Source organism: Falco punctatus, assembly GCF_963210335.1.
Source record: "Falco punctatus genome assembly, chromosome: 13".
In the NCBI taxonomy this organism is placed as follows: domain Eukaryota; kingdom Metazoa; phylum Chordata; class Aves; order Falconiformes; family Falconidae; genus Falco; species Falco punctatus.
The window spans coordinates 23993255-24013761 of NC_137593.1; the positions used below are offsets into that span (position 1 = coordinate 23993255).

General features: G+C 44.4%; 1 protein-coding gene across 4 annotated transcripts in view; it reads left to right on the plus strand.

Annotated features, from left to right (window-relative positions):
- The first annotated feature begins 1033 nt into the window (after nt 1-1033).
- Nucleotides 1034-20507, plus strand: part of LOC308072596 (glypican-5-like) — a 394857-nt gene continuing 375383 nt past the window's right edge. The window contains exon 1 of one of the 4 annotated variants that reach the window (XM_080409680.1): nt 1034-1710. In XM_080409680.1, coding sequence (XP_080265806.1) covers nt 1542-1710 — 169 coding nt within the window. In that variant the 5' untranslated portion in view covers nt 1034-1541. The remainder of the gene's footprint in view (nt 1711-20507) is intronic. The other 3 variants (XM_080409681.1, XM_080409682.1, XM_080409683.1) reach the window with 3 other exon arrangements.

Genomic DNA, 20507 nt, shown 5'->3' on the forward strand with positions numbered 1-20507 from the left:
AGACCTTTGAGAGATGCAGGACAAACAGGACTGCAGCTCTGACCTTGGTGAGCAGGCTTCTAAGGTGACTTTTTCTTTGCTTTTGAATGTAGAAACCTGATTATATGGCTGGTTTGTTCTTCCAGTTTGTTTTTTACTTTACAAGTTAAATGTTCTGAATCAAATTGGGTTGTTTTTTCCAAAACAGGGAGAATTAATCTTTTTCTGTCTTGATAGGAACCAAGTTAATATAAGCAAATTGCTTAAAGGATTTGCACTTAGAGCTATTAGAACACAACTCGGGCAACTATCTACAGCACTGAGCTCAGCCTCCCATTACTACCTGTGGGAATGTATAATGGTTAAATTAGCTGCAGGTGGGCTCCCCTGTTGTTCCAGGAGCACATTGGAAGCATCTTGAGGGTTGTGAGTAACCTTAAAGAAATCAGACATAATGGCCTCAAACAATAGTAATTTTTGTTGCTGGTAACGTGCTCCATATGCCTGCAAGGAAAGGTACCGTGCGAATGAGGCCGTTTGTGGGAGGCTTCTTGGGTTTGACTTCTCTGGAAATTGTTTCTGCAAAGTGGAAAATGTTCATGGCAGTTGAGCATAGTTCTGTGCTGAAACATGTGGTAAAGCAGCCACTAGCAAAGCGTGCTTAGGGCAGTGAAAAGATCACAGGAGCCCTCGCTGACGGTGACACTGGCAGCTCTCAAGGTGGTCTCAGCCCCAGGAGGGGTCTGTGTCCCCCAGAACCGTATAGGATGTAACTGCTGCTGGATTCTTCACAAATCAACGATTTGTATGTGCAGTTGGTACATCAGGATGTGTTTCCTGGTGCAAAGTTTTCTCCTACCCTCTGCAGCGCCTGTTGGCTGGATTTACTGCTTGTCTCATGGAGACTCTTCTTCCACGGCCTCCATGTCATCTGCTAGGAATGTCAGCACCAAAGCGAGCCGTGCGCCTTTTCCAACCTGCTGTGCTCAGGGCTTTTACAGCCGCTGCTGTTTGCTCCGTACCTGTTTCCCGCCTCGGGCGCCTCGGTACAGGGCTCCCGGGAGCCTGGGGCGGCCCCGGCTGCGCGCAGCCCCGCTCTCCGCGCTGCAGGCACCGCACCGATCCTCCGTAAAAACTTTTTGCGTTCGGCTTCCCGGAGCGGCGCAGCAGCAGCCCCCACGGCCGCCCGCCGCTGCTCCGCGGGGGGGACCCGGCGGCCAGGGCTCGCCCCCGCTCTCCGGCGCCCGCTGCCCCACCGGTGCGGCGCACGGCTGGAGCCCCCGGGGCGCCGTGCCGCTGCGGCCGTACCAGGGCCCCCGGCAGCCTCGCAAGCGCGCTCGCCGCCTCCTCCCGCCGGCGGCAGCCCCGGGGCGGGGGGCGGTGGCGCCCCTGGGACCCCGCGGGCGGGGAGGGGCGGGGGCGGGCGGCGGCGGCCGCGCTCGCCGAGGAGGAGCGCGGGAGGCGGGCGGGGGCAGCGCCGCCGCCGGGACTGGCGCCCGGCACCGCCGCCCGGCACACGGCCCGCGCCCCGCAGCGCTCCGGCCCGGCCGCCGGGGTGCGAGATGGCCGCTGACGGGAGCCGCGGGGTCCTGGGGCTGTGGCTGCTGGCGGCGGCGGGGCTGTGCGGCGGAGTGGCGGCGGGCAAGTCCCCCAGCTGCCACGAAGTGCGGACGGCGTTTCAGCTGCGGCAGATCGGGCCCCTCAAGCTGGTCCCCGACGTGCCCACGGCCGGTCAGTACCGACCCACCCGCCGGGTGGCTGCTCCGGGGCGGGGGTGTGGGGGGTGGCGGCTGTGCCGGCCGGGCTCGCCTCTGCCCGCGCCCTGCAGCGGCGCTGGTGCCGCCGTCGGGGGCTGCGCGCCTGCCCGCCCGTGTGCCGGGTGCTCCGCGGCCCCTTCGGCCGGCGCCTGCCGGGCACAGGTAGCGGGGACCCCAGCGGCCTCGGCACGCCTCTTACCAAAGCGTTCCGAGAAGGCTTCCTAGGAAGAGAGACCGGAATGCTCCTCGGTTTGTACATTGTGCAGGTATTGCTGTACCGATGGCCACCGTGAGCGCCAGGCCTTTCCCCCCCCCGCCTTTAAGACCGGTGTGAACCCTTTGCTAAGTACGAAGCAGAGGCTCCCTCCTGTAACGGATCCCTTCCGCGGGGGGCGAATGAGTAACCGAGCCGTTAAGGAGCGCCTGCTCCGCTGCCCAGATGTAGGGCTCCTCGGGCAGCCTGGTGAGCACACCACTAACTTCTCAAGTAGGACGAGTTCCCAGATGGATTCGGGAACGCTGGCATAAGGAGAGGCAGAGGTAGCTCCTTGGAGGGATACGGTCAGCAGAACTTGGCTTTTGCTTAGTTAAGAAGTCGGTGGTACTTAATACTTGTGAAAATTGATGAGTAGAGTGGCAGTCCTGTTCGCCTTTTTGTACAGTTCCTGAAGAAAGTGTGACAGCAATGAAATGGGAAAGCCACATACATGTAAATATGGAAAAAAATTATCATCTTTTATAATTACCCTGTAGAATTAATTATAAGGGCATGAAGTACATTATAATGTCAAAAATAATAAAAAGACTGAATTTATGTATGACCACGTATCTATCTAGATAACAAAGTCACATCCCTGGCTCTTACATGTTTTAAGAAAATGTTTACAAGAACCAGAATAAAAAAAAGCAAAGACTACCAATCTCATAAAACAATCTCTGACTGCCTCATGCTAGTGCAGTTGCCTGTAGGTTTGTGGTGGTAGAAACGTCAGTTTGGGTTGCTGCTTTATTATTTTTACACTTTTTTTTTTTTTAACAGTTCCATTCAAAGCCTGCTGAGTTTGATGGAAAAACTTCTTATCTTAAATGAGTTGTGGATATGTTTTCTGTCTTGGGAACTAAATTTAATAGGCTATGGGGCTGATTTCTTACAGCAGCTTTTATGGCTGTAAACGATTGCACAGTGCTGGTGATCTTTACCTTCACTTTGCATGAAGTAGTTGAGATGACACATGGCTGTAAAGTTGTCCGTGAGCAAGGAATCATTCCTTGTTTTGTGGCAAGAAAAGATTTACAGGAATGGCATTTTGTTCTCTTGTGCTGGTAGAGGCATCGGATCGCACTTGTCTTTGAGAGCTAAACATGAAAGCTAGTAAAAAGAGGTGAAACAAGACTTTTCATCTGCTTTGATACACACTTAACCCACTTCCCTGTGTTCTTTCTGGAAAAAAGTTCCTCAATCTTTGATTAAATTTATTGTTTTAAATTTTTCTATAAAATTCTAGTACTGCAGATGACGCTTGGGGAAAATTGTGCACTTCTAGAAAGAAGTTGTAAGTGCTGTGATGCTTCAGAGAGGTTCCATTGTTTTCTTGTGTCATATTGAACTTTCCTATTGAATAACAAGCTCTCAGAAAATAAATAGCATGAGGGAAGGGGAAGGTAATACACTTTTAAATTTCAGCTCAGAAAAGGTTTCTCTTGAAGGAGGATGATTGGAGCAGAGCTGAGGAAAAGTGGTGCGTATTGATCTTTCCTGTTTAAGTATACTCAGCTCCACCAGAGCTTGTGTGTTTTAATGCTATCTTGCCAGGCAGTGATGCCTCCTGTCTTGTGCCCTTCTTTTAATTGTTTTCCAGTGTCTTCATCTGACAGCGAACATCAGCAAATATCTTTTAATACAGCCCGCTACACACGCTTCTCTCAAATTCTCTCTCTCTCTGACATTGAGGCTCATTTTACTATGCGTTTTTAACAACACACAACTGTTGAAGCATCTCCCCTGAAGACCTCAGACAGTTGTCAGTTCAAGTAGAAGAGGAGAGGAGTGGTGGACAGCTGGGGCTGAAGCTGGAGTGCTGGGTTGAATCTAGCACTGAAGAAGCCTGTGGAGAGCTTCCTGCTAACTTCTGCTTGTGTGGGCCAGACCTGCACTGCACTGGGGTGCTGCTCAGTCCTCAGTTGCCTGCATGGTTGGTCTTGGCTTGTTTTCTCTCAAAAATGGAACTTTTGCAGTCCTGTTGTCTGTTGACTAGATACTTTCAGCCACAAAAGTGTCAAAAGCTAACCAAAAAGCTGTCAAAAAGTATTTATAGGCTACTACAAGAAATCTGGTGGAGGTTAAGGTCTTAATGATTATTAAGTTCTTACAACCTTCAGGAAAATTAGCAGCTCAGCTGGGGAGAGAGGCCCAACCCAGTACTGGGTGAGGGAGCAGCAGGCAGACTGTCAGGTGTATGTTTTTCGTGTCCTCTTACGGGTGGTGCCCATCTCACCCTGATAAAATTAACTCCAAATACTTGGGAGAGTTTGTAGCCTACACCCTCCTGTGGTATTAGCTGTGGTTGCAGTGCTGAAGTTGTGGTGGATGCAATGCTGGATCCTCGATACAAGCTTCCTGGGACTCCAGCTGCCTCCCTGCGTTACGTGTGGTTTGCAGACAGGTTGCTGTGATTGCTACGTGGGTAGGAGAGGCAGGCATCAGCATGACCTACAGTGAGGTGGAGAGTGGCTCTGAGCAGGACCTGCCAGACTCTTGTATAAAACATAGGGGCAAGGGAAGGAGAAAGGCTCCTGGGGAAAAAAAAACAAACCAATTTTTAAGGTGTGATGTGGCTCTGGCGGCAATCTTTCTGAAAATTACCGCCTTCTGAAGTGAGCTCTTAAGAGGTGCCCAGGAGCCTCCTCTTAAATTTCTCTTCCATAGTTTCCCCCAAAAGCCACAAGATAGTTTTCCGCTCTGAAATCTAGTCCGTTAATGAGTGCAGGACTAAGGAAGAGGAGTTTTTTCTTAATATAGGATGGATAAGAGGCCCAAACAACGGGTATTTTTGAGCAGCAGATCTCCTTGGTCTGTCCATAAGGTTTTTCTCCTCCACTGGCAGAGTCTGTGCTGCTATCTGGTAGCCTGCTTTTCTGGAACAAACTGAATGCTTCAAGGGTAATTTGCTGCAAATAGCAAACAGATCAGTCAGGTAAAGGTACTGCTGCCTTGGCTGTGATTCAGAGGAAGGTTGGGGTTTTTTTTGGTGTCTTCCCCCAGACTGGAAAATGAGGTAATATGTTCCCAGTGTTGTACTTTGATTGTTAGAGGCTGAGCTGGGATGTTTTCATAGGAGCTCCTTGGTTAACATGTTGATGAGAGAGAATTATATGTTGTCTCCAGGGGTGAAGGGCTCTGTTAATCCTGCCAGGGGACTAAGCCTTTGGTTCCAGGGAGTCTAGATATCTTAAATCTGATGCATACTGCTACGAATGGTATTCCTCCCAGACATGGGGCTGCCATTAGCGATACCCTGTGAGCTCTGGGTTATATTACAGCATAACTGCACACTAGTGCAGACCGTGTTTAAAGTTCTTTTTGTTCACAAGCTTTTCCGTGGCATGGAGCATGGTGATGGCTGGCTGTCACTGGTTTCCAAATTCACAGTAGGAAACTGAATGAATGCAAAGGGGGGAGTCTGTGCCTTGTCCACATTCAGGCAATGAATTGTAGCAGAGCCAGAATCAAAGTAGCCCTCCTGATTCCTCTGGTAATCATATAACCAGGAGAACACCCTCCCCATTTGTATAGGCTTAGTTCTGGCTCTTTTTGCTTATTGACTACTCTATGATCATAACAAAAAAAAATCTGTAATCATATGGTCAGTAAACATAGAAGTAGTGGGTTGATTTCTGGTAAGCAATGAAAATATTTGTCATTTGTGAAAGAATTCTAGGAACTGTCTACCTTCTAAATAATCACCTTGCTGAGGACTACAAAAAGCGTGATTTCCTTATCTTGTTGCTTTACTACTTTACAAGGACCAGAGAAGCTGCCTGGATTGTGCTCAGGGACTCACTTCTGAAGGGCAGATTTTGTCCTATTAAAAGCTCCTTTATTCTCTACTGTCATCCTGCACATTAAATCAGCAGGATTGTTCATTGCCATGTGTATGTACTGAATGTCCCATAGCAGAGCTGGATATGCATTAACAATTTATACATTAAAACTATTTTACTTTCTTGAATAACAACAGGGGAATCCTACTTTCCTACCAGAAGTTCCTTGTTGCATGTGGTGCATGCATTAGACTGGATCTCATCCCATCTCCGCCTGTGGCAAAACTCCCATCATGTTGAGAAAGGAGCATGAGCTAGATTCTTGTTTTAATATATCCAAGAATATCTATTAAACTAGCCATTTTATTATGAGATGGGTCGTGCCACGCTTTATTTTCCTGGTTTTCTCTTTTATCACCACTCAGCTCTTTATTTCTATCATCTTAATGAGTACACTGTAATGCCCCCAGTAAAGGTGTAGTGCTGAAACACATTTTACTCACAGCAGCATTCTCTCAAAGTCACTCGTAAGTCTGGTGTGTGCCAGATCTGAAATGTACTTGCTTTATTGGCTCCGGAGAGTTTCTGCCCCATCAGAATGAGTGACTAAAATCCTGTGGTGTGAACTGCAGTTTATACTTGGATTTACTGTTCACCTGCATACGTGGCTGTGTGGCACTGCCTTCAGCAGCCTGGATGAAGGGTACATCTGAGAGAAAGGGTTGCTGGATGAGCATGGTTGCATTCATGCTTAGAAACAGTGTAGAGTGGTTCAGATTTTAAGAGGCATAAAGAGTAATCTTGTTTCCACGAGGTTCATTTTTCTTTTAGAAAATCCTGATAGTTAGAACAAGTTGGTGAAATGGCCTTGAAATTACTTGTAGCTTGTTCTAGTAGAATGTTTTCTTCCTGTTACGCTTAGTATTGGCTTGTTTATGGACACACGGGCTTCTTGGTGGTTTAAATCACAGACTGTTGACCTGTTGGAGGGAGTGGACTGATCTAATGTGAGATGGTTTCTGTTTGCATCTCTGTCACTCTCTGAAAAGCCTAAAAAAAGGCCAAATGCGCCTCAGTTTCCCCTTCCATGGGCTGTGTTGTGGTGTGTTATTTTGAGGGGTATTGCTGAAAAGCTGCCATGAAAGGGAGGTAGATCATAGCCGGACAAAGTATCAGGGTGTTATACCTTCATTTCTTCAGGCTGATTTCCACTTAATTCTTTATTATATGAGGAGAAAGGCTAGAAGTTACCTTGGTCACTGATGAACTGAAAGCTGAACCCAAAAGCTGTCCTTCCCTCACTCTTCTTGTCCAGAAGGCAGTCCCGAGGGGAAGGCAGGCTTTCCAGAGTCTCTGAGCAGTCACAGGCTGTAGCCTGCGCTTGCTGCAATATCTGTTCCGAGCAGAAGAAAAGCTACTACGCTTTTGCAGCCTGCAGCTCCTCTGGAGTAAGGATGCTTCCTTCATTAATCTTCTCAGGATTTTATAGCACTCTTCAGGCTCAGACTGTCACCCAAAGGTGTTAACTTAAAGCTGATGACTGTGGATGCAGGCAAGACTCATGCCAGCAGTAATATCTTTTTCTCCCCTCTTCTTTTCCCATGCCTTAAATTTCTGTTTGCCACAGGACCAGCTGCCCACTATGTAATGCCCTCCTGGGAGTAATCTATAGGCAAAAAAAATCTGTTTAAACTTACTTAGTGCCTCATAAAGATGGAATCGCTGTTCCACTGCCAGATGGAAAGCTATACTTCTCATATCTGCGAGCCTCAGAAAAAGCATTGTCCTCAGTGACTTGCATGAGCATTTGGTCCAGGTGAGTGGAAGCCTGGCTTAGTTATTCAGATCAACCTTTCCTGTAAGTGGCTTGGGAAGGAATCCAAGAGTCAGCAGAGAACCTACTCCTCCCACACACAATGTTGTTAGCTGAGTCAAGGGAAAGAGCAGAGTATTCCTACAATTCACATGGTCTATTGTCTCCAAAATCTCTACTTAAAAGACTGTGTAGTGATTTTTTTGTTTTGTTTTGTTAATGGTCATCTCAAGATATGGTGATTCTGGTGTTGAACTGGATCTCAGGATGGAGAACAAGCTTAGTAAGATATGACCCATCTTAAGATACTGCTTCCTCTGTAGCACCCTATGTGCCACTGAAGTTTTGCCATCAAACTCTATTTGGAAAGTAATAGAAAAATATCTCTCCCCTACCCCGGTATTGCAGGGCTGAGCAGTAAGTTCTCAACCAAAGAACAGTACTAATGAAAAGGCATTAATGTGATAAGTGGAAACAAAGTTGGAATGTTAATAACTGATATATAAATCAATAAAATAAACACATCAAAATGAGTAAAAGCTTTTAAGATTAATCGTGAAAATTGCCACGAACCTGAGAATCTGTAAAAGGTAAGGATATGTGTAAAATGCACCCTGGGCAGTAAACCTAATTTCTTTTTAAAAATGGTTTTGGTTTTAGATGGTGTAAAGCTAGAGCTATATTTCAAAGTATGACAAAGTCTTTGTAATTGAATCTTTTTCCCATGAAAGCATAAAATGACATGATAGAGGCATATGTTTAATAATACTTCAAATACATACTCATCACTTCCCAGTTTAGAGCACAGGATCTGCTTCTAGGGGAAATATGAATTTTGGTGGATCAGAATCAATTTCCAAACAGCAGCCAAGCCCATGACACAGAATTTATACTTAGTCTCTCAATCTCTGTCAATTTGATTAGGTATCGCTGTTTAATATGATAGAATCATCCTGCAATCTCTAAAGAGATATTTACAGGTATTTGTTTCATTCACTTTAAGGTAACTTCTGAGCAGCATTGGTGGATGAAATGAGGTACCTAGCTAACATTTAATGATTTATCTTCTTAAGGATAAAAAAAAGGTAGGGAAGTAAGTCAGTTTTCACCTTCTACCAAGCACTTAAGATTTAATTGTTTTAAAGGGAATATATTATTTGATGGAAAAATTAAAAATATTTCTGCATAGTATCTTGTTCTGTTGGGATCTACAAAGTAACCTGAGTCCAAGCTAAGAGCTGGGTCCACAGGATTACATAGTACAGACTTGAGAGGACAAGAATTTTCCCTCCTTTTGCATCCCTCGTGACCCAGGGGGATCTTCTGTAGATCTAGGTGTGCTAGGAGGCTATGTATGGTCTGGGCAGGGAGCTGACCTGTGCTGTGTGCCAAACTGCTCTATTAGAAAGATAACAGGTGTCCAGAATACTCTTAAATTTGTCTTTATTGGCCGCATTTAATCTATTTCAAGAGCTAAATATTTTCCGTAGCAATGCTGATATTTGGAAGTAGCCCTTTGTGTCTGAACTGCTTTAGCAACACTGGTCCTTACGACTGCCCTGTAGAAGACCATAAGGACAATATTTGGTATCCCTGTTTTAGGGTGTGAAATGGAACTTGAGTGGCTGAGAAGACTTTGCCAATTCCATATTGAGTCCTGTAGTCTAGTGGCATCTGATGGCAAGTGAATCTGCATAGCTCAGAAATGCAATGCAACCAGTTCCACTGCTCCATGGTTTTCTTTAGCAGACACTTCAGGTTCCTCTGGTGGGTTTACTCTTGAGGTGAGAGGTTTCTGCACTTCTATAGTAGAGTAACACCCAAAGGCTCACTCTGGATTGAAGGTGGTGTCTTTTGTACAAGGTGCTGCACAGGCATGCCAAAGGCTTGCCCTAGCAGTCTTACAGACTAATGTTATGGAGTGCTTGGCTGTCCTGGATCTCCTTGGGTCTCTGAATGCTGTTGTACAGCACCAAGTACCTCAGCAGTATTTAACAAATCATTTATGATGGAGCAGCTGCAAGCTTGCCTCTTATTATGGATAAATACTATGCATATACTGTAATGAGAATAAATCCATCTATTTTACTCTTTTCGGTACCTCAGTCCCTTCTCAGTGTATTCCTACATGTATGATCGATGTGCAGAGTTTTTACTTGTGAAATTTCAAGGCACTAATTTGAAGAAAACAGAAAGAACTTAAGACAGTGGAGGACTTGTATCACAGATGATACCATTAAATTTATTTGCTGCTTTGTGGACTCAAAAGTCTCAAAGTATCATTAATACATATAATATCCCTCAGGTTCTCTCTTGAGTTTTGATAGCTAAAACTTTGGAATAAAGAGCAAGTGTATGTAGCCAGGCAATTGTGTAGGAACTTCAGAGCTGTAGAAGACAGAAAATTATTCCCCTAGAAGTTCTCTTTAATCAGCCTTTCCCCTCTTTTCTTTTGATATGTAGTTTTTAGCCTGCTTTATATGATTCTGTGCCATATTCTGCCTTTCTCTGTTCTTACTGGGTTTCCATTAATACTGGTGGCCAATGTATATTTGCATTTGAAATATGCATATATGGATTTTTGGTCTTCTGATGACTCTGCTTGCTTCCTGGGGTCATGGTCTTTCCTTCTCCAGAGTTCTTCCATCACATGGTGGATGTGACAGTTGTTCTGGAGTGCCATCCTTCTCAGAGGAGCTCGTTCTGACAAAAACCCCTGCTCTGGTGAGCAGGCCACTGTCAAGTCCTTTAAAAACAAATAAGAGACAAATTTCAGAGTGCCGTGTTCCAAACCTGGCAGTATCAGCTAGGTCATGGTAGCTTTGTTTGGCAGCTAGTTAAATTGGATAGTTCGGCACATCCCTAGATGTTAATGGTTAAATGTATTCATTGTTCCAACAAGGGCCCTATTCATAAGGGGACTATTCTCTGCTCGTTATGCATGCATAATTCCCATTAATGCTACTGGGGGTTAAGTGTATAGTGAGGGGGGGAGAATGAAGCTTATGTCTACCCATCCATGTTTGCACTCGGAGAAGAGGTTTTGTAACACATGAGAAATGGATTGTTTCTCCACAATTCCCTTAACTTTAGGGAACTTTAAATCTCTGCTTTAAAGAAGGAATGAGAATGGGGGGAAAAGTGACACTTGCATAACTGACTACTGCCTTGCACACCATGCTTTGTCAATGATTAGAAATATTACTCTGGTGCTATTACTAGAGAAGCCTTTTGAAAGTAACTAAGTTTTTGGAAATTCAGGGTTCTTATTTGGGTATCAAAATAATGACTTAAAATCTTTAACTTTAGGCACAAAGTTTTGCAAACTTTTGACTCCTGTTAATCAGGGTGACAAGATTTTGTGATTTATTATACAATATGGGTATTTTCCATAGAAAACCTTCAGATTAAGATTCCACACTCTTAGGTGCACATCAAAGTCTTGTAAAAGCCATAAAGAAGCTAAGCATTGCCTAAGAAAGCCTTTCAAGTTCCAGAAAGTGCTTGAACTACTGAGGGTTTTGAAGTGCTCTAATCTCTGACATGGGTGACGTGCTAGGCTAGCACTTTTTTGTTTTGTCACAAATCATCCATGCACATAGTGCAAAGGGACCCTGACAAAGTCATTTTACTTTTGAAAAGGGCTGCTTTTTTTCATACCATTATGTCTCCCATTCACATCTACATGTTTGCTTCCACTTTGTTCAGGTCTAAGTAGCAGGGCATTTACATAGTCTTCCCTTTGTTCTCAGTAAATATGGAGTAAAATGAGCAAGATCCGTGCTGTGAAATTAAAGCTCTACTCTTGAGAGATCTTAAGGGCCAAATCCTCACAAAAGGTACAGCAACGTAGTGCCAAAGGAGCTAGTGTCCAGAACAGCTTGCCCTGGGTGTTTGTGCTAGGAAATGTGAATAAAGGGAGTGTAATCTGGTGAAAACTGGGTGTAATTAGAAAAATACACTGCTGAGAGCTGCTAAAAGAATAGAATAATAGAAAATAGTGCTGAAATAGACCTGAAGTGATCATCTGGTCCATTTCTGCTGCTGGCAGTCAGGATAAGTTCTGTTTAAATCAGTGATAGAAGATAACAATCTTTTTTAGGCTGTTTATTCCAGCGCTTAATTACCTTACTGCTTTTTTCCTAATGCAAAACCTAACTCTCTGTCACTAAATTACAGCCCTTTTGCATCTTATCCTATTCTTAACACCTTCCATTTTGTAGTGACATTCACGTATGTGACAGCTGCTCTGGTTTGTTCTGCCCTGAAGAAGTGCTCTATGCATTTGCACTGAGTGACATCGAGCCTAATTTTGGGACACATGCACCTGGAATATGAATGAAGTTAATTCAGGATGTGGTAATTCATTAAGCATTATGACATGATTTGGTGTTTGAGCCCAAAGAATATGTTTCTTCCTCCTTTTGTAAATTTTAGAGTATTGTGAAGAAGGAGTTGTGTAGCAGACATATAGCGTGGGGACATCAAATTCCATACTCATTACGGCAAAATAAGTAATCCACAGATCTGCCATGCAAGGGTAGAGGGGAGGCTGCAGAAAAAGCAGCTTTCAAGTGGTCAAGCTCTCAACAGCAGTTGAGTTGCAAGGTTGCTAGTGGGGAACCCGTAGTGTTGTAGCACAGCACCATGAAGATACTCGGAGACATGAAGCTTACATGACGTGAGATGTCTCAGAGCTTCAGTGGGGCATTTGCTCCTAACTTGAAAAAGATAGGTGTTCCTGAGACTTTGCTGCCAGAAGATGGAAATCAGGCTACTGAAAACAGGAAGCTGGCCAAAGTTTTAGATCTCTTGCAAATAGAAACAGGATTTCCAAAGCAAGTCTGAAGATCTCCAGTTTTCCAGGTTAAAGAGTAGCTGTGACCCTTAACCCTTTGTCCTTCAATGTGTCACTGTTTTGGGGTGTTCATTCCTGAGCAATGTTTTATTGTTACTGATGTAGGGAAATTATTCTTGCTTTATGGCTTAAAAAACAGGGCTCAAAATTATCAGGGGTGTTTATGTTTATGTCTCCAGGTGGATTTGGTCTTGCTCCAGCATGCTCCAAATAGCTACAATCCACTGCTGTGCTGCAAACAGCATAGCCATGTCTGGTATGATGCTGTGCCTTACAGCAGATCGTTCTCTGCTGCTTCCAGATCAGAGCTTGTGTCTCGCTACTCCAAAGCATGGATGTCTGTCTGCAAAATCCAGTATGGCTGTGCACCACAGGACTTGTCCTGGGAGTCTGGCAGAGGATGAAATCTCAAACCCTTCTGTCCCATCTTCTAGCCCCATTGTCCTTCCATAAGGAAATGCAAAAAGTGGGATCTGGAAGGCTTGAATCATCTTTTTAGAAGGGATGGGGGCTTGCTAAGTAGTGTTTGGGGAACAGCACCCAGGATCTTGTACGGCTGCCCTGTATTGGCAGTTGAAATGCCTCCTCCCTGCAACACTAAAGTTAGATCATTTTTTCAGAAGTGCAGAATAGCTTTTTAGTTATCTCCTATTTTTAGTTTCTTCTATTTTCTATTTCTTTGGGTATTTAAAAGGAGAGGTGTAATGAGTCTGAAGGCAAGAGAACAAAGCATACATACAAAAAACCCACTCACTTGCCAAAACAGTCGTCTTTTTTTTAAAAAAAGAGATTGAAAACATGAAAAGAAAGGCTTTCAAACTTCTGTGCAGAGAAGACTTGAATTTAGTCTCCTAATCTTAGTTTTGAAGTCTGGGGAAAAATGTATGTTACCATTTGGAGCAGCCCAAAGTTGTGTTTGGCTGAAGTATTGCATTTTCAGTTTCAAGCTGCAGTAATCAGATTTACTCTTCGTAAACTGGCTTGCCCTAGATGTGTCAGAGAATGTAAACATTTGCCTTCCCCAAAAAGCAGCTGTGGTTTGGCTGTACCTGGTTGTGATCTAAAGCTCACTGGGAGCTCCCCCTTTGCTGCTCACAGGCCTTCTCTGATAGACGTAAACCCCAAGTGTGATGAAAAGTGTCGATGCCATTTGTTGGCAGGGCTGTTGGGTTAGATGTGGAGAGTTTATTCTGGAGTCACTATCACAGGTGCCAAAAATTAGCTGAGTAGCAAGGACTGAATAGGGCCAGCTCGTGTCAGTTTGGCTGCTGCTGTGGCTGTCTGATGGCTGCCATCCTCAGCCCAGCTATCTTTCTAACTGCCTGCCTCTGGCCTTTCCAAAAGTGTATTGAGTGTACCAGTGCTGCCTGCCAGTGTGTGTAGCTGGCTTCAGACAGCTCTGTGACGGGGTGGGCTGCTCTTGAATGGTTAGCTCTGAAGCATCAGTAATGCTGTTAGTTTTGAATGGAACACAAGCAAGAAGGGGAACATAATCAGCGTGATGTACTGTGAATGGTGTAAGGGAAGAAACGTGATTTCTTAATTCGTATAACAGGTGCATAGGATCAAAGTCAAAAACGGGCTTTCAGAGAACACTGAACATGCACATAGCAGAAGGCAGTCTCCACTAAGAATTGTTTGCAGTCTTAGCAAGCAAATGAAAATTAAGCATCCTCTCTTATGGGAAACAAAGTGCGGAGACTAAGGGGCTTGTCTAAGGTCAGGCCTATGTTTTAGTATCGCCAAACCTAGGAGCCCATCAAAGCTGTCCATGCTGGTTTTCAAAAGCTGTTGCTCTGTGGTCCCAGCTTAAAGGCTTTTGGAACATCTTCCAAAGGATCCTGCCTCTCCTCAGGTTTTGGGGAAACTGCATTTGTCTCAGAATCAGTTATCCTGGCTTAGGATGTCCCAGCAAGATACAGGCCTTCCTGCTAAACAAACTGCTGGGGTCTGGAAGGGGATGGTGAGATTCGTTATGTGCAGTAAGCTCAGCTGCTTTCCAGCTTGGAGGTACGGCTGGTACCCAGAAATTGGGGAATGGCCACTTCAGGTGGCATATCATTGTGGGCCACCTTTAATCCTTCGGTTCTTCATTCCTCATTGCTGCTGCTCTGGGGGAAGCACCAGGTAGAATCTGCTCCTGGTACAACCAGAACATTTCCCATGGTCTAGATGGACAGAACAAAGCAAAGCAAAAACAAATGAGGAGGGGCAGAAGGTGATACCCACTCCCAGACTTCAGAAGATCCACGTACATAAGTGGAAATACTGTTGTGGCCCTTAATTTCATAGAGGTTAGATTATCTTGCTAATGAGGCCTTGCTGCTTTCTGGGCCACTTAATACTGTCATCAACTCCTTGATGTGTTTGGGTTTTGACCTCCACTGATCTTAATTGAATGTATGCAGCTAAAAATCACAAGTACTTGTCTGAAACCAAGTGCTTGTCACTCTAAGGTAATTAAAGTGTTTTTAAATGATAATCCTTTGTAGGTTCCTTTTTCTGCTAATATATTTTTATAATGGGAAGTTGTCTGGGGTTTCCTGGCTGTGCTCTTGGGACAGGATTTGCTTAAGAGGTTGACCCAAAGCCTGCTGAGTTCAGACCTATGTTAATCTGAAAGTACTAAATCCTCACAGAAGCACGAGGCGCAGCACAGTTTTGTCTTTAGTTGTAATTAGTTGGTTTTTATATGACTGGTTATGCTACAGGGTGTCTGCATTGACTTCAGGGGGTGCTGAACTAAGCCCTCATATTAGCTACCTTGTCTCTTCCTAGCTGTGTGTGCAAAGTATTGTTCACATAGTCAAGTGGGCAAGAAGTGATCTCAGTATAAATCTAGATTCAGCCTAGACCATCAGAAACAGGCTACTGGTCTTCTGTATGTGACCTGTGGGACTCTCAGCTGGTATTTCTGGGACGTGGTGGAATGATGGTTGTTGCAGGCTGTTGTTTTCATTACCCTTAAGTGCTGTGTAGTTGTCCTGCGCTTTTCAACGTGACATAACTCAGAACAAGTTCTGCCAGCCTTGCCTGCAGGGGTGTGTGGATGCAGAGGAATGGGCTAGTATGGCAGCGTGGGGCCAACCTGCTGACACGGCACTTGTAAATTTTATTTCTTCTGCGTGTGCATGCTGAATGAGTATTCAAGTCTAGTTAGACTGTCATGTATGTTGGGCTTTTTCCTTTTTTGTCTGCTGTGCTGGTTGCCTTCCAATACCTGTGGGTCCAATCTGTGGAAACAAAGTCTAGTTTTGCATCAGAGTTGCCGCTCCTGACAGCCGTGGCATTATCTGCGTAAAGAATTGAAGAAAGGGAGCAGGATGCAGAGACCATGTGATGCTGTAGTCTTGCTGTTGCCTGTTTTTATCAATTACTGTGTCATGGGTGATGAAGAATTGGCCCTAGTGAAGGGTGTCTTGCCTAGTTATCAGTTGCTTAGTTTTGTTCAGCTTTGTAAATGATTGCTATTCCTTTTGTTTAAATAGTATCAAGAGCTCATTGTGCTTTTCATCAAATTTTTTGATATTTCACCTGTTTTTTTAGGGTTTTTGCCCTTTCTTCTCCCTAAAAAGAAAGAAATAAAATGGAAGGGGGGAATGGAATCCTAAAGATATTGGTTCATATACTGGTGAAAACTGTCCAGTAGCTTGTGTATAACTGCTAACTTTTGTGCATGACTTGTGAATGAGAAATGGCCAAGCTGGTCAAAAGCATTTGGGATTTGGGCTGTAAAATTAACACTTCAAGGAAGACGATACATATTTTAGAAGGAAAGAGGACATGTTGCCTGAGCACTTGGCTTCATGTATGGCTTTCAAGTGAGATGGCAAAGATGGAAGTATTCAAATCTTGGGGAGGAAAGGAGGGCTGAGGAACTTATTCCTCACTTCTCCAATACTGCTCTTGCAGTTTCCCCTTCTGAGGCTGTGGCCCAAATATCTAATGTTCCCTTGGTTTGTTTAGATTTTTTCTTTGCTTTTGCTTATTCTTTCAGTTTAACCCTCTTACGGATTTTTACATTGACAGGTGAAATGAAAAAGAATAAAAAATACAGTTGAACATGATTTATCAATATATTTGGAATTTTCTGTGCTATGCCACCTTACATGGATTTTACCACAGCAGGTAAAGCATATTAGGAAGCAGTTCCTAAAAAAAAAAAAAAAGCCATCTGTCACTGGTAAAACGGTTGGCGTTAACATCTGAATTATCGTTAGGCTTCAAAGTTGAGATGAATGAGGCAATTCAAACCTCTCATAAAGCTATTTTATTTCATCTCCCTATAGAGCTAGATAGGCAGCCTCATATTGATTTGCACTTGGAAGTTTTCTTTGTAACTGTCCAGGGCTACATCTTTCATTTAAAAACAGCTTCAGTTTTTGCTGTAAATGCTGTAATCCACAGCACGACATACCTGTGTTTTGGTTTAGGCTTTTCACCATATATGATTTCTGTGGCACTTTCTTCAGATACTGTAAGGCAGAGTTCTGTGGCAGTGAAATGCTTTCTCCACTGGAGAGCAGAAATGCAGTTGTTAGTTTATTGTTGTTGGATGATACGGAGCAGGAAGATTTACTAGGCTCTTCTAGAAAATACTTTGTATGTATTTATGACTTTTGTCGGTGGAAAAAAAAATGTGTGGGATTTTCTGCTGTGAATGTGGTGAGACATAATGAAAGACAAGTCATAGTAGACTGTAAATTAAAGTTCTTGTAATTTTTTCTCTCGCCTCTGTTACAGCAATTAAACATGCTGTCCCAGGAAACCTGAGGAAGGAGTCGGCATTACAATGTAGAAACCCCTTTGATGTAGACCCACTGACCACTCTCAGTCTAGGTTGTTGTAAAATGCACTTTATATGCATCAGTCTAGTTTTCATGCTTTTGTATCATCTCAGAGGACAGAAAAGGATGGATCCTCAAGAGTGTAAATCTTTGGAATTTGCATGTACTGTGGAGTTGGCAAGCATTCACAGTCTTACTGTCAGCAAGTATCCCAGATAGGCCCATGGTTGAAGAATTTGTCTCACTTAGCATTGGGCTGATGTGAAGTTGTTTAATCAGTGTTTAACAATTTATCACCTGTCTATAGGAGTGCAAGATCACCCGGAGGTAGTGACCACTGTGCTCTGTGGGCATGGCAGCTAGTGCTTGCCGTGCTCAACGCCTGGCACTTACCAAGCTTAGTCTCTTCTTAGCTGCTCAGTTTTAAACATTAACAATTTGGACTGAGATTTTATAAGATGGGCTTCATGCCTTCTGCAACTGACATTTTGCTGTTTCTGAGAACAGGGCTGGTGGGAGGAAGACCAGAGGAGGGAGTAGTAAACTGTGGGAGGTTAATAACTTTTTCTTTGCTCCTTGAGAAGAGTATTTAGGAATGGTAGTACTATGGCCTCTTGGCATTGACACAGAAGATTTGTCTTCTAACATCCTACTGAAAACCAGGCCATTTTGGGAACTGCTGAAAAGTCTCTAATTCTAGGTGCTTTGTAGACATGTTACAAGATTTTCCATTCCAGTATATGTGTTCCATCCCTTTTTATTATTCCAGTGTAGCAAACTGAAAACCAGGTCCTCCCCTGTAAGTCAGTTGCATCAGTGCGGGAGGATTTTATGGCCCCCAGCTGCTCAGCGTCACCCACTGCTGTGACAGTACATTGTGGGAGCTCCCTGCCTTGTTCCACACGTAATTAAACTAGTTAAGGCAAATAATCCGTTAAAAGCAACCTGGTTGAAGGTGCCTAGGGCAGATTAGGGAGCGCCTACGGGAACCATGTCAGAGGTCTGGTAACAAGCATGGGGCAAGTAAAAGTGGTTGCAATCGCTGCCTTAGCTGTTTGTCTTTAGCCTCCTAGGTATAGCCAGAGTTTCTAAGGAACAACTGAGAAAACTGGGGGTGAGTGGCATGAGTAGGTCTCTCCTGCATCAGCTGCTGCTCCTTGCAGGGAAGCAGTGGCCCATGAGCTGAAACTCATTGTGTTCCTTCTCCAGGACATGCCACTGGTGTTCAAGTGGTTGGAGGAAGGCAAGCAGAAGGGTAGCTGAGTGGCCATGGGGGTAGAAGTAGAAGACGACCTCATCCAAGGAGTGGGAGAAGTGGTCAGAAGAGGGAGTCAGGGGTGTAAAGGGAAGAAGTGGCTTTTTAATAGCTGTGTGGGTTTCAGCGAGGGGGGGAGGTTCAGTCTAGGGCACAGTCAGATGTGTTCTGTTCCTTGGGTCCAGGCGTGAGGCACGTTCTACGGGGTACAAATCATGGTGAAAAAGCTAATGAGTATAGGCATGTAGTAACCTATGGTGTAGGGCAGAAGGTGGAAACTAGGCCAAAAATCAGAATACAAGTGCAATGAGAACCAGGCAAGCAACAGAGGGAAGTGGGAAAAACTCTCTTAAAAGGTACTTAACAACAGGCCTAACAACACTGCACTGTGCAGATGCTGCCCTTAAGACCTGTGTATTTTGGAGAGTTCCTGCTCCGGAAGCCAATCGGGGCCAGTGCCTGATGGTCTCCAGCTGTCCTGCAAGCTGTGGCACTTGCTGAGCTGCCAACTCTGGAGTCATGACATCCAATGCTACTCGTTTTATTCCCCTTCCTTTCTTATTTGAGGTTTCCACTTCGCCTTGAATTTGCTGGCATATTTCCAGTGCAATCAAAATGGTCCTCCCATTTTGTGGGGGTTTTCTATTTTTTTTCTTGGGTCTACTTAAGAACTCCTGAGCTCTCTGAAAGCTGTTTGACTTGACTAGAGTTGGAAGTAGCTACACATGCTAGTAGTTGTGTTAGCAGGTCATCTAAGTGGTGCTTGATAAAACTAGAGGTGTATTCTTTTAGCCTTGATTGTTTCAACTGGAATGGCACATCTGGTCATGGCCTTAGTGATGCTTCAGTGTCTTTTAGAATAACAGGGAGAATGTAAAGTCTGCTGATCAACTGAAACCATATCTCTGTTAATGTACAGTATGAAACAAGGGATCTGGGGAAAATTAATTTTCATGGCTTGTATTTTCCAAACTGCAGTTGTAAGTTGTCATGCTGGATATATGCCTGTTGTCAAGCTACGTATAGACAGAAGGGACAAAGTCAGACTCTGCTTCAGTACTTCAGCTTTTTGGTCTTAAGGAGACCTTTAACATACCGTTTGTCTATGTAATCTTTGTATTAAAGCTGATAGTGGGATTATCTTAACAAAATAGAAGAATTAGGAACAGATGGGAAGTTCTTTGTGGCTAGTTAGAAAAGGTGTGGGAAGGCCTGGCCACAGTTTACCTGAGGCAGGAAGAACAGAAATCTCCCTTTGACTTAGAGTTTCTGCTCCCTGGAGCCTACCTGGATATTACCCCTTGCTCACGGGAGCAGAAGGTTTATAAGGTTGTTTGTATTTTATGTACCACAGTCATTGGCACCAGTGCATAATACTGTGCACCAGTCAGTCTGTTGCACTTGCTTGTTGATTTTTCTGGTAATTCCTGGCATGCACTACTTCAAGCATAATAACTACCATATTTAAACATTGGCAAATCAAATAGTAGCTGTTTAACTATGCACACATTGTACTCAATGAGTTGAACATACTTTTTGTGTCTTTCTAGTTGAAAATGTCTTACTAGTTGCAATGGGACTGAGCTGTGGTGTAAGGTTGTACCCAGTGAGCTCTGCTCCTTGCCAGGTGAGGATGGTTTGTGTTTCTGTGGATGAAGGCAGCCTTGCAGCTGAAGGTAATGGTGGCTTTAGCACCGTTGTGGGGCAAGGGCTACATGAAGAAAGCACCTCACAAACTTCTGGCAGCCTACGGTGGCTAGATTGCCTTTCTCTGGTGTGGCTGTGAGCTAGTGTGGGCTTTTCTCATGCACAAAGTAAGTTGTAGGGGGAGCCCTGGCTGGCAGTTGCTGCCTTTTTCATTTGATTTGGCCTTCTCCCCTGAATTAGTTGGGGTTTAATTGCTGAATTTTCCTCTAGCTGAGGCGGCAGCTGCACCAGACAGATGAGTCTCAAGAAGGATGTAGTGTTGGCTCCTGTTCAGCTGGGCCAGACACAATGCAAGGTACTTTTGGCACCT